Here is a 14,779-nt window from a genome sequence, read left to right as displayed (position 1 = left end):
CTCTCATTCATTTGTGCCCCAAGCCCTCTCAATTTCCCTGAATTTTTCCACTTCCACAATATTTAAAAGAACATTTTTGTTTCTAATACAGCAATTAAGGTTTCCTTTTATGGAGGGGTTATGACAAACATTCCACACACAGACTGGAAGGCCAGAGTGGACTTTGGAATTAATAATCATGACAGAGTCCAGCATGTCTGTCCTTGGCAGGAATGGTCACTCAGCCATGTCTGTACCATAGAAGGGTCCTCTCTGTATAGTCTTCCAGGGTGGTCTACTGTACACCTGTGTGGTTTGGACACTTATGTTTCCTGTGTGATGCCATCATTACTGTGAGAGGAGTACTAAGCACTCCAGATCCTTTGTTTAGATCATTAGTAGTGACAGTGCTGCTGCTGGAGTTCACTAAGTGGAAAACAGTCAGATCATATTTTTCTTCAGGACAGACATAGTTAAGAACAAGCTCAAATGTTTATTTTCTGAAATGCCTTATGGTTAACAGTTAATGTTAGACACACTGATGATTTTGCTTGCTATCACTATCATTTTTATATCTATATGTAATCTCTAATTCCTTTATCAAAATGACCATTTATCTTAGTCAGGATAGCTATTGATATGCTGAAACACCATGGACAAAGGCAACTTGGAGAGGAAAGGGTTTATTTCAGCTTTCAGTTCCACATAACAGTTCATCATTGAGGGAAGTCAGGACAGGAATTCAAACAGAGCAGGATCATGGAGGCAGGAGCTGATACAAAGGTCTTGGAGGGGTGCTGCTTACTGGCTTGCTCTCCATGACTTGCTAATGGGTGTGTCTTCTTTCTCAAATTCAGAGGACACAGTCTCATATTGGTTGTTCTGGTCTTGTGGCTTTTACAAATTTTCTTTCCCCTCCATCCTCCCTGATCCCTGAGACTTAGTTGTAGAATTGTGTTGTAGATGCATCAGCTGGGTTTGGGCAAACTATGTTCAGTTGTCTCTGAATTTTGACCTGTTGGGGATCTTTGTAGTATCCTCTACCTGCTGCAAAAAGAAGCTTCTCTGATGGTGAATGCTGTGCTTATCTGTGGTCATAAGGCTAATTATTTAGAATGTAGTTAGACATTATAAGGGTTGAGGAAAGCAGGAGTAGCAGGCTTTCCTCTAGGTTCCATGGCCTCACCAACCCCAAAAGTTTGCTGGGTTTACAGTGCCAGACAAAAATTTCCTCTTAATGAGAGGTCCTTGAGTACAATTAGATGGCTCTTTGTTGAAATTGAGATATGAGTGCCACTTTTGCATCCTTGGCAATGTCTTGTTGAGGTGGTCATTGCTATTGTTCAAAAGCTTTACAGGAGGGTATCACTACTGATTGCTTTTGGTTCTTGGCAGCTTGCAGAATACCTTCCACTGTCTTTAACCATAGGGACTTAGCTTCAAATTCTGGGAAGCAACTATAGGAAACTGAAATACCCTATACTGTTTAGGGGAACTCTTGGACTCCCCTAACAAACAACTTGAAAAGAGGATTTTCATCCACGGCACTGGGTTTTTGTTAGATGGGCTGTTGGGAGTGCATTACCACTTCAAGTAACGTACTTAATGTGTGTGTGTGTGTGTGTGTGTGTGTGTGTGTGTGTGTGTGTGTGATGTGTAATATATTTACATACACTATACATTACTTTAATTGAACACTGTAGCTGGAAGTTTTCCTGTGTCCTGCCCAATCCACAGCCACTCAGACCCAAGTAAATACACAGAGGCTTATATTAATTAAAACTGCTTGGCCATAAGCTCATAATGACTAGCTCTTACACTTACACTCAGCCCATTTCTGTTAATCTATATGTCGCCACGTGTTCTGTGGCTACCTGTGTGCCATTACATGTTGCTCCCTGGACGGCAGCCTGGTGTCTCCTGACTCAGCCTTCCTCTTTCCAGAATTCTCCTTGTCTGCTTATCCCACATATACGTCCTTCCTGGCTACTGGCCAATCATCATTTTATTAAACCAGTATACAAAAGCATTATTCCACAGCGGAGTGCAAAATATGATCACCTATGGCTATTTATTTTGAAACAAAGTCTCACTGTGTAGCTCTGGATGTCCTGGAACTCACTCTGTATACCATGCTGGCCTCAAACTCACAGAGATACACCCACCTCTGCCTCCTAAGTGCTGAGATTAAAAGAGTGTGCCACTACACCCAGCTCCCCTATGGTTTTTAAAAAATACCTGGTGTTATTTATTCTTTCTTCTTTCCTTCTCTCTCTCTATTGCTCTCCCTCCAGCAACACAAGTTAAAGGTCCCCTCCTTGTTTTCTTTTTTCTATTTTATTAATTTCTGATTTTTATTATTTCTTGTCTACTGAATTTGGTTAACTTCCAAATTATGACTTGCATCAAGTCATTTCTTTGTGCTCTTTCTGGTTCTTTCTTTTTTGCTCTTTGTGTCTTTCACACCATGCATCTTGATCCCATTCATTTCTCGTTCTCTTGTATCCACCCTCTGCCCTTGCAACCTCCCCACCCCAAATAACATAAAATAGAACTTAAGAGGGAAAAAAAAGAAAGAAAATCTCATCACAGAAGCTGTAGTGTGACATAGTAATTCATGCAGTAACCCTTTTATCCATATATTTTTATGTATATGTGTTCATTACAAAGATTCAAGGTTCTAGTTTGAGGTCTCTGTTTCTGCTACTCAATCGATGTTGGGTTCTCACTGGGACTCCTCTTGGATATCCTGTTGTTGCCCTGTGCTGGTGAGTGCTGCAGCTGGCGAGGGGCAGGGACAGACCTCCCACCCTTATTATCTTAGGGCCAGCGCTCCCACCTGCCATAAGGCAGCAAGGGGTGGAAGGAGGAGTGGGGGTGTCTCTCCCTCACCTACACCACCATATGTCAGGTGAGGGGCAGGACCAGATCTCCCATGCTTACATTCTTGGGGCTGCTCACCTGTGCCCCCATCAACAGGATCAGCTCCGCTGTGGGGCCCAAACGAAGTGCAGGGGAGGAGGTCATCTTCCCTCACCCAGGCTACCACATAGTAGATAAGAGGGGTATGACCTGCTCTCCCATTCTCATGCCCTCAGGGTTAGCTTGCCCATAACCCTGTGAACAGGGTCAGCTCTATTGTGCTGCCCAGGTAAGATGTAGGACCCTCTGTCCTGAGTGCTTCATCTGGTGAGGGTCAGGACCAATTCTCCCTAGTGTTATAGGCAGTGAAGGGCTTTCTACAGCCCTATCCTCTCTGTGTTTGGTGGTATCAGGAGCCTCAGATATCAATATCAGGACCATTAAAATAGACACGTGCCCTAGCAGCAGCCCAGGCCCAGATCTCATCATGGCACTGTGTGGCAATCAAGCCACCTACCTCAACCCTCTTCTCATCTCTTTCACCTCTTCAGATATGCCTCTGTCCACAGGAAATGAATCTCTCTCTCTCCTCTCTCTCTCTCTCTCTCTCTCTCTCTCTCTCTCTCTCTCTCTCTCTCTCTCCCATAACACATCATTACATTTGCTCACCATAAAAGTGCCCCATCTCCCCAGTACCTTGTGATGCCAGATGGGCCCATGTTTTCACCTCAAAGCCTAGGGCAGGCAGGCCTGAGTGTGGTTCTCTTGGCCCACTCAGCCCATCATGGTGCTGGGCAGGAACATGCTTTCCCCTTTTCTGGTTCTTTCTTAATTTAGAGACTTAGTGTAGTGAGTAGCCATTCCAGCTTGGATCTGGAAGTTCCAACCCCCATTGAGACTCTGGCAACTGTCACGCCTATGAGGCGGGGCCAGGGGAGGCACCTGGAGACCCGAGATCTGGATGGGCCAGTGCTCTCTCTGTGTCAGGACCCTGAACGGTGGAGATGGACTGAGCAGAGCTCCAGAGAACACCGCTGGACTGCTATACACCTTCCCCAGACCCTGTGACCTATCTATCCCTTAATTTGTGAGTTAGACCATTAAATAAATACCTTTTAACTACGTGGAGTGTCCTTAATAATTTCAACAATATCTGGTGCCCAAACAGGGACATGAACCCTGGACCCCCTAAATGGCAGGAAGCAATTCTAAGAAAACAACACCCCTTCTCCCTTAGGTTTCATAATTCTCAGGGTTATGGATGACAGTTATAGGGTTGGGGGATGGAAGAAAATATTAGACTCAGTATTCTAAAAAAGGGGGGGAGAAGAAATGGAATGTATAGGTATAAGATATTATGGTAGATCATTGTATATACTCACAAACAAATCTAGTAAAATAGCAACCTTAGATAATTTGCACTGTAATTTGTACTGTTATGGATTCTTCTTTTTATTTTATTTTACAGTACCATTCAGTTCTACATATCAGCCACGTGTTCCCCTATTCTCCCCCCTCCCACACCTTCCCCTTGCCCCCAGCCCACCCCTCATTCCCACCTCCTCCAGGGCAAGTCCTCCCCCCCACCACCGAGGACTGCGATCAACCTGGTAGACTCAGTCCAGGCAGGTCCAGTCCCCTCCTCCCAGATTGAGCCAAGCGTCCCTGCATAAGCTCCAGGTCTCAAACATCCAGCTCATGCAATGAGCATAGGACTTGGTCTCACTGCCTAGTTGCCTCCCAAACTGATCAAGCCAATCAACTGTCTCAACTATTCAGAGGGCCTGATCCAGCTGGGGGGCCCCCAGCCTTTGGTTCATAGTTCATGTGTTTCCATTCATTTGGCTATTTTTTTCAATAATTAAGTAAAACCAAAATTTATTCTAAGCCACAGTCGTCCTAGGGACCTCCATGCTATATATATAGCCTCCATGGTTCTATGGGTTGTGGTCTGATTGTTCTTTATTTTATATCTAGAATCCACCTATGAGTGAGTACATACCATGACTGTCTTTCTGGGTTTGGGTTACCTCACTCAGGATGATTTTTTCAAGTTCCATCCATTTGCCTGCAAATTTCATGCTTTCATTGTTTTTCTCTGCTGAGTAGTACTCCATTGTGTATATGTACCACATTTTTTCATCCATTCTTCAGGTGATGGGCATCTAGGTTGTTTCCAGTTTCTGGCTATTACAAATAGTGCTGCTATGAAAATAGCTGAGCATGTATTTTTATGGTATGAATCAGCATTCCTTGGGTATATGCCCAAGAGTGGGATGGCTGGGTCTTGAGGTAGTTCGATTCCTAATTTTCTGAGAAACCGCCATACTGATTTCCACAGTGGTTGTACAAGTTTACATTCCCACCAACAGTGGAGGAGTGTTCCCTTTGCTCCACATCCTCTCCAACATTGACTGTCATTGGTGTTTTTGATCGTAGCCATTCTGACAGGTGTAAGGTGGTATCTCAGAGTCGTTTTGATTTGCATTTCTCTGATGATTAAGGATGTTGAGCATTTCTTTAAATGTCTTTCAGCCATTTGTGATTCTTGTTTTGTCAATTTTCTGTTTAGCTCTTTAGCCCATTTTTTAATTGGACTGTTCAGTATTTTGATGTCTAGTTTCTTGAGTTCTTTATATACTGTGGAGATCAATCCTCTGTCAGATGTGGGGTTGGTGAAGATCTTTTCCCATTCTGTTGGCTGTCTTTTTGTCTTATTGACTATGTCTTTTGCCCTGCAAAAGCTTCTCAGTTTGGAGAGATCCCATTTATTAATTGTTGTGCTCAGGGTCTGTGCTGTTGGTGTTTTATTTAGGAAATGGTCTCCGGTGCCAATGCGTTCAAGAGTGCTTCCTACTTTCTTTTCTATTAAGTTTAGTTTAACTGGATTTATGTTCAGGTCTTTGATCCACTTGGACTTGAGTTTTGTGCATGGTGACACATATGGATCTATTTGTATTCTTTTACATATTGACATCCAGTTATGCCAGCACCATTTGTTGAAGATACTTTCTTTTTTTCCATTGTATAGTTTTGGCTCCTTTGTCAAAAACCAGGTGTTCATATGTGCATGGATTAATGTCAGGGTCTTCAATTCGATTTCATTGGTCCATATGTCAGTTTTTATACCAGTACCAAGCTGTTTTTATTACTATAGCTCTATAGTAGAGTTTGAGGTCAGGGATGGTGATGCCTCCAAAGATTGCTTTATCGTATAGGATTCTTTTAGCTATGATGGGTCTTTTGTTTTTCCATATGAAGTTGAGTATTTTTCTTTCCAAGTCTGTGAAGACTTGTGTTGGGATTTTGATGGGGATTGCATTGAATCTGTAGATTGCTTTTGGCAAGATTGCCATTTTTACTATGTTAATCCTACTTATCCATGAACATGGGAGATCCTTCCATTTTCTGATATCTTCTTCAATTTCTTTCTTTAGAGAATTAAAGTTCTTATCAAAAAGGTCCTTCACTTGTTTAGTTAGTGTTATCCCAAGGTATTTTATATTATTTGTGGCTATTGTAAAGGGTAATGTTTCTCTGACTTCTTTCTCAGCCCTTTTATCATTTGTGTATAGGAGGGCTACTGATTTTTTTGAGTTGATCTTGTATCCTGCCATTTTACTGAAGGACTTTATCAGCTGTAGGAGTTCCCTGGTAGAGTTTTTGGGGTCACTTATGTATACAATCATATCATCTGCAAATAGTGAAAGTTTGACTTCTTCCTTGCCACTTTGTATCCCTTTGATCTCCTTTTGTTGTCTTATTGCTCTAGCTAGAACTTCTAGTACTATATTGAATAAATATGGGGAGAGTGGACAGCCTTGTCTTGTTCCTGAATTTAGTGGTATCGCTTTGGGTTTCTCTCCATTTAATTTGATGTTTGATGTTGGCTTGCTATAAATTGCTTTTATTATGTTTAGAAATGTTCCTTGTATTCCTGATCTTTCTAAGACCTTTATCATGAAGGGGTGTTGGATTTTGTCAAAGGCTTTTTCAGCATCTAAAGAGATGATTATGTGGTTTTTTTCTTTCAGTTTGTTTATATGGTGTATTACATTGACTGATTATCATATGTTGAACCATCCTTGCTTCCCTGGGATGAATCCTACTTGGTTGTGATGGATAATTGTTTTGATGTATTCTTGGATTCGGTTTGCCAATATTTTATTGAGTATTTTTGCATCAATGTTCATGAGGGAGATTGTTCTGTAGTTCTTTTTCTTTGTTGCATCTTTGTGTGGTTTGGGTATCATGGTAACTGTAGCCTCATAAAAAGAGTTTGGTAGTGTTCCTTCTGTTTCTATTGTGTGGAACACTTTGAAGAGTATTGGTATTAGTTCTTCTTTGAAAGTCTGGTAGAATTCTGCACTGAAACCATCTGGTCCTGGGCTTTTTTTGGTTGGGAGACTTTTGATGACTGTTTCTATTTCATTAGGGGTTATTGGTCTATTTAAATGGTTTATCTGGTCTTGATTTAATTTTGGTATGTGGTATTTATCCAGAAAATTGTCCATTTCTTCCTGGTTTTCCATTTTTGTGGAGTACAGGTTTTTGCAGTATGATCTGATGATTCTCTGGATTTCCTCGTTGTCTGTTGTTATGTCTCCCTTTTCATTTCTGATTTTGTTAATTTGGGTGCTCTCTCTTTGCCTTTTGGTTAATTTGGCTAGTGGTTTGTCTATCTTGTTGATTTTTTCAAAGAACCAACTCTTTGTTTCATTGATTTTTTGTATTGTTCTCTTGTTTTCTATTTCATTGATTTCAGCCCTCAATTTGATTATTTCCTGGCGTCTATTTCTCCTGGGTTTGTTTCTTTTTGTTCTAGAGCTTTCAGTTGTGCTGTTAATTCATTGGTATGGGATTGCTCCATCTTCTTTATTTGTGCATTTAGAGCTATGAATTTTCCTCTTAGCACTGCGTTTGCTTGTCTCCGCCCCCGGGCCCATCTACCTCTGCGGCCGTCACCGCAGACCTACCTCCTGTTATGGATTCTTATGTGTTGATACAAATGTAAACTATTTTTATATTCCTGTTTAAGATAATTTGTATATTGATACAAATACAGAACTATATTTGTTGTTATGTACATATATTTCTCTTATTTGAAATATTTTTATATTGATACGAATGTAAATTTATATGTCATACTTTATGTATGTTCTACTTCTGTTTAGGATATTCGGTATATTGATATATATTTAAGATTATTGTCATGTTGCATATCGCACTATATATTCCTACCTCTGTTATAAATATCTTGTGTATTGTCACAGTTTTCAAGTCATCGTTCTTTACCATACATTTGCTTATAGACTGTTTACCTTGTTTACATGAAGCCTTAGTCCTTAGGTTATTTCGGTAGATAAGACTTAGAGATTTATAGTCGCCTATGCCTGTCATCTCTATAGTTATGTTAGTTAGGTTATCCAGATTTACAGATACATAGGTCAGATGGACAAGTAATCTTCAAACACTTCATAGACCTAGAGAATATGGCATTTAAATAACTTAGATTCTGTTGACATGAGACACAATTGCTCCTGGCTGCACCAATTTGATCCTGAGAGAATGTTGGGCTTCTAAGACATTTCTATTTGTAAGTTTGTCTTCTTGGCACAAAATGGCCTACTGGGCAAAGAACTGCCTTTGCCTTGATGGCTGACAGTACGAATGCAATGCTGCCCTTTCTGGACAAATGGGACACAAGGAAAGCGACCACTGTACTCTGCCAAGACAGGGTAAGATGGTCTTTCAGAATTCCTGCTTCTGAAAATGGTCTGTCAGATACTCTAGGCCTGTAGCCAATTTGAATGCACCAACAATGCTGAGAAACATTAGGTGACTGTCCAGGCTGCCAGCTGTCTTGGTCTACTCTTGCAAGATTCCTGAAAGTTGCTTGCATCCATCTACCATTTCTCAGGTACCATTATGTTCCTTCTCAGGTCTTTGATGGGATTGAAGACTAGCAGTTATAGTTACAACTTAGTATATGTAATATCTTAGATAGAACATATTAAGTATTAGATTCAGGTTCTTTGGGATAGGACACCTTTTGGAATGATCTTCATAACATGCCATTTACCTATGCTCTATACTTCTCTGGATTTTAGTATGTTTTTCTTGCTTGATATTGTTTGCATTGGTTGTAGTTCCATCTTATCTAGGTCATTATCCCTCATTATTCCTGGACAATATTTGATAACCACTCCTTTGTATATAGTCTTACATTAGTTTAGAACCTTCTTATTTAGACAAAAAGGGGGAGATGTAGTGGGTAGCTATTCCAGCTTGGATCTGGAAGTTCCAACCCCCATTGAGACTCTGGCAACTGTCACACCTATGAGGCGGGGCCAGGGGAGGCACCTGGAGACCCGAGATCTGGATGGTCCAGTGCTCTCTCTGTGTCGGGACGCTGAATGGTGGAGGTGGACCGAGCAGAGCTCCAGAGAACACTGCTGGATTGTGATACACCTTCCCCAGACCCTGTGACCTATCTATCCCTTAATTTGTGAGTTAGGCCATTAAATAAATATCCTTTTAACTACGTGGAGTGGCCTTAATAATTTCACCAGTAACTTAGAATTATGTTTTTCTCTTGAACTGTTTATACTGTATCCTCATGGTTTTGTTGTGCTGTATTTTTATTTTCTTTTAATTCCAGGAAATAAAAATTTCTTTCTTGATCTCTTTTTTGATGTATTTGTCATTCAATCATATGTTATTTAATCTCCATGAATTTATTCAATTACTAGACATTTATTTGGTCTTGATTTTAAGCTATATATATAGCACAGTGATCAGAGAGGGTATGTGGAATTATTTTTCCTTTAATGAGTTTTTAAGATTTGTTTCATGTACCAGTATGTGGTCTATTTTACAGAAATTTTCCATGAACCATGAGTAGAATATTTATTCTTGTTGAATATTCTTTAGATATCTGCTAGGTCCTTTTGATATATGGTGTCATTTAATTGTGATGTTTCTCTTAATTCTTCCAGATAACTTACCTATTGGAAAAAGTTACTTCTGATGTTACCTGGTGTTTTTCTTATTTCTTTCTCTGCCCACTTATCAACCTCTCTTACATAGCCTTCCACCCCAAATTCATGGCCTCTGGGTGCTTTTCCTTTCATTGTTGATGCATGTAGACTCTTAAATATACGGATACAACCTGCTCAGACCATATAATGTAGCTTGCACATATAGGATTTCATGGCTGACCAGATGATATTCAATAAGAAGTTGGAAGGTTCTTTCTTAGGTAAGATTATTTCTTCTGTTCTTGGCATTTCTTAGTTGCCTGTAGATATTTGTCTAAGGCTGGGGTTCTGTGAAATTTCACCCTTCCAAGTTAGCATGTCTATTGGTGTCATCCTTCTTCAGATCTTGTGTAGGCAACTACGTCATTGAGACTTTAAGGGTATTGTTTCCCGGACATGTCTAAGAGATGCAATCTCACAGAGAATTTCCTCTTCCTCTGGCTCTTATAATCATTCTGTCTCCTCTTCCTCAATGTTCCCCAAACTTTAAGTGTAGGTATTGTGTTGTAGACGGATGAATTGAGGCAGAACACCACATGATCACTTGTTCTCTACATTTTGATTGGTTGTGGTTTTCTGTAACAGGTCTGTGTCTTTTGTAAAAAAAAAAAGATTATTTGATAAGGGCTGAGGACTGTACTTACCTGTGGGTACAGGGATAGATAGTTAGAATGTAGTTAGGGATTATGCTGGTTTAGTAAGTTAGCAGTTGTCTGTTGTCATGGGTTGTTGGCTAGGTTTCCAGTACCAGGCATGGTATTTCTCTTGTTATTTCTTATGTCCAATTAGAGAGTTGTTGATTGCCACCAAGCTATGAGTGCCACTATTGCATTTGTAGGTTTTCACACCATATTGGTTCTTGTAGTTTATGGCATCAGAGCTGAGTAGAGTAATTGATTGCTTCTAACTTTTGGAAGCTTGCATGTCAACCTCTGGTACTATGAAAGTTAGTCATGGAGAAGGACTTCAAGTCTGATCAAGCTGGGATGCTCTGGATCTTGTGTTTAAAATGCATGGTGTCATCAGCAATAGGGACTCACTGTCAGCTTCTGGGATGAGACCAACGTCAAGAATACAATAGTCTATAACGTTTTATGAGTCTCCTGAAATTCTGTGACCAACAACTTGAATAAGGGATTCATGTGACTGGTATTGAGCTTCTTTTTAAAAGTATCTATGGCTCTTGGGGGAAGTATTATCAGCCCAGATGAAAACAGTTAAGGTAAATGTGTGTTTGTGTATGTATGTACAGATACTTATAATTCTGTGTATTTTATGTTTCCTTATAATTATTTTAGACAATTTTTACTGTTATTTCACCCTCCTTGCTCTCTCTCCTTCTGTGTTGACCTCCCTTTCCCTTCCAAATACCCCACCCTCATTTTCCCTGTTTCTCCCATTAAATTATGCTCCATGCTATTCCCATTTCTAGCGCTTCTCCCCAAGTGCATGTTCCCTTTTGGATCTTTCCGGCTTCTGTGGTTTCTCCAAATTATATGTTTCCATCTGAAGATTTGGAGTAGGTACCTCTCTGATTCCCACTGGAGTTAGGAGTTCAGTGGCAGAACATGTGGCATTTGTCTTTTTGGGTCTCAGTCAACTCATTCAAAATAACCTTTTCTAGTTTCATCTATCTACCTGCAAAGTTTATAATGCGATTTTCCTCCACATTGAAGAATATTCCATAACGCATAGGGGCCACCTTTTCCTTATCAATTCATCAATTGAAGGACATTTAGTTGTTTCCATTACCTAGTAACTGTGAACAGAGCAGCAATGAACATAGCTAATCAAGTATCTGTGGAGAAGGATGTAGAGTTCTTTAGACATATACCAAGCAGTGGCATTGCTGGGTCATGTGGTAGATTATCTCTTTAGTGTTTTGAAGATTCTCCACACTGATTTCCAAAGTACTGCACCAATTTTTGTTCTGCCCCAACAGTGAATGAGGTTCCTCCCTCCACAACCTCCCCCAGGCTTTGTTGTCAGTTGTTTTATTAATTTGAGATACTCTAACTGGGGTGGGATGAAATCTCAAAGTTGTTTTAATTTGCATTTTTCAAATTGCTAAAGATGATGAAAAATTTTGAGATATTTCTTGGCCATTTTTATTTTTTCTTTTGAGAACTCCATCTAGACAGTCTTGTCTTCTGACCACCTGTATTTCCTTCACCAGGAAGTGATGGAGTGAAAAGGCTGGTTGGTTTATTGAGACTTGTGGAGATGGTCTGAAGTCACTTTTGGTGGTGGTGTCAGTCCACTAGGGGGCACTGCAGGGTTCCTAGAAACTACTTTTTCTTAAGGTGCCTGGAGGTTTGAAGAGCTGAGAAGAGACATAAAGACATAAGGCAATCCAATCACAAGGTGAGGAGTAGGGTGACTGTGTGGAGTTCACCAGATATTAGCTCCTAATAATTCTATATAAAACCACAGATATTTAGAGCCTGTTCACTGGATCCTATGTGTCTATAAATTTATTTTAAGAACAATTCTCTCAACAAAATTGAATCTCACTGGGCATTACTATGATGAACACTCAAGAGAGAAAGACCTCACTGCTCTCATATTAAAAAATTTCATTTTGAAAATCCCTCAAATTCAAAGAACTCGAAATTATTCCAATATACTTTGTAACACACACACACACACACACACACACACACACACACACACACACACACAAATGTAGAGAGAGTATATATACTTTAGACTAGAAAGAAAAAGAACAACCACTTGAGAAAAACTGGGAAATATTAGGTATGAAAAATAAAAGGAATAGGGCCTCACTGAACTTGAGCTGGCATTCACAGCCTGATTAGAATCAGCTGTATTTTCCTGCACAGCAGTGTAAAAGAGCTAGGCAGAATGCAAGTAATGGGAAAAAAAATCAGGGTGGAAACATGGCCATGCCTCATTTTTCTTTTAGTCAACAAAACTGTCATTGGGAACATTTCCTATGCACATGATGATCTGCTAATATCAAGAAGTTTTTTTTTTTTTTTTTTTTTTTTTGTACAGTGCATTGCATGCTGATTTTTTTACATTGTGTGAAAGTCTGATAGGACTTTCTCACTGGGTGTATTAGCCACACTTAAGGGAGGACCCCATTCCCAGCAGTAGGTGACCAAGACAGAATGAACCCAATGGTGTTTTATATCACATTGAGTAGTTAGTGTGTTCTTTTTGGTCCTATTGATTTTTTATCTGTTTTATATGGTTTTCTGTCTTGTGTTTGTGTGTGTGTGTGTGTGTGTGTGTGTGTGTGTGTGTGTGTTTTGTTTTTAAATTCTTGTTATTGTTTTAATTCTGAATTCTGGTGTTTGGGGGATTTTTTGTTGTTTGTTTGCCTGTTTGTTTGCTTTCTAAAGAGAGGGAAAAAGAAAAGTCATGCAGTTGGTTGGGTGAGAACGTGAGAGAGATCTGAGAGGAATTGGAGGAGAGGGGACTATGATCATAATATATTGTATAAAATTCTTTTAGAAGAAAAAAAGCAGTGCTAGGATTCTTCAAGGCTCTGCTAAAGCCACTGGAGATCTTAGTTTTCATACCAGTATTTTGCATTCATGTATTCCCCTTCCTCACACACTTTATCCAAAAGTCCCCTTGTAAGACTTGTTACATCAGAAATATACTGTCCTGGGACCTGCATATTGGCCTACACTGCTGTGGAGCAATTACCATGCAGAGTCTTGTGGTGGAGGTAGGCGGGGTTTCTTGTTCAATTGAAAGAGGAAGCTAGGTGATTTGGAGAGAACCTTTTGTGTGTAAGCACAAGTGTTTGTGGGCACAAGACTTGACACCCTCAGAGCTGGAGAGAAGACACCCCAGAAATTAGAAGGGGCCATGGAGAGGAAACTGGGAGCTGTGCTGGGGATTCTGTGGGTGCAGATTTGCTGTGAGTTGTGCTCACCTAAGTTGCTTCAGGGATTTTCCAGAAATGTCAGTGGTGGAGGGGGAATGACCAATGTGCAGTCATCCTCATGATATTTCCTGGGATATTAGACAGGGATGGGTGAAACCCCCTCATTCATTCTGGTTTGCTTTTGTTTCCCAACAGGGGTGAGAGGAGTTGAGGTGGAGCAGAGTCCTTCAAACCAGAGTCTGCATGAGGGAGCAAGTTCTGCCCTGAGATGTAATTTTTCTACCACCATGCAAACTGTGCAATGGTTCCGACAGAATCCCAGGGGCAGTCTCATCAATCTTTTTTACCTGACTCCAGGAACAAAGGAGAATGGGAGGTTAAAGTCAACATTCAACTCCAAGGAGCGCTACAGCACCCTGCACATCAGGGATGCCCAGCTGGAGGACTCAGGCACCTACCTCTGTGCTGCTGAAGCACAGTGCTCCCAGCAAGCCTGAAGCCTGACCCCAAACTACAGGTGTTTGTGGAGCTACAGCCCTGCCACAGGCAGACTCTGCAGCAGGCTTTGCACAGCTGTGGCTTTATGAGATCTCCACCAATTGCGAAGAAGGTGTGAGGAACCAGGAAAATACTGCTGCAGATGGTTAAGCTTAAATTCAGAGCTGCTGTGATATTGATTTGTAAAAGGATAGATGCTCAGAAACATCAGCTCACATGACTAAAATCTACACTTTATTTTACTGAATGCTGTGCTAATGTCATGAAATATAAACCCTTCTTGCACACTCCAGAATCCTTTTGGTCTGTCCTCAAAACTGGAAACTGAGAGCAACTGTTTTCATCCTGTGTTTAGAGAGCATGAGAAAAACACTTCTAGCCAATCTGCTCAATATGAGGTTGATAAAAATTAATTTTAAGAAACTAATAAATCAGGCAAGACAAATCTTAGTATTAAATCAACACATGATTTCAACAATGTCTTGATATTTTAAAAAAATCATACATTTAATTGTGCAATATAAAACAAATAATTCAC

At 40.3% G+C, this 14,779-nt stretch overlaps 1 gene segment (V, D, J or C); it reads left to right on the top strand.

Moving 5' to 3' along the window:
* The first annotated feature begins 13,658 nt into the window (after positions 1-13,658).
* On the top strand, positions 13,659-14,240 carry LOC114688179. The segment is given in 2 exon segments: positions 13,659-13,776; positions 13,939-14,240. Coding segments are annotated over 2 exon segments (354 nt in total).
* The last annotated feature ends 539 nt before the right edge of the window (positions 14,241-14,779 follow it).

This window comes from Peromyscus leucopus, chromosome 9, assembly GCF_004664715.2.
Source record: "Peromyscus leucopus breed LL Stock chromosome 9, UCI_PerLeu_2.1, whole genome shotgun sequence".
Lineage (NCBI taxonomy): Eukaryota > Metazoa > Chordata > Mammalia > Rodentia > Cricetidae > Peromyscus > Peromyscus leucopus.
This window is presented reverse-complemented; position numbering and strand designations above follow the sequence as displayed.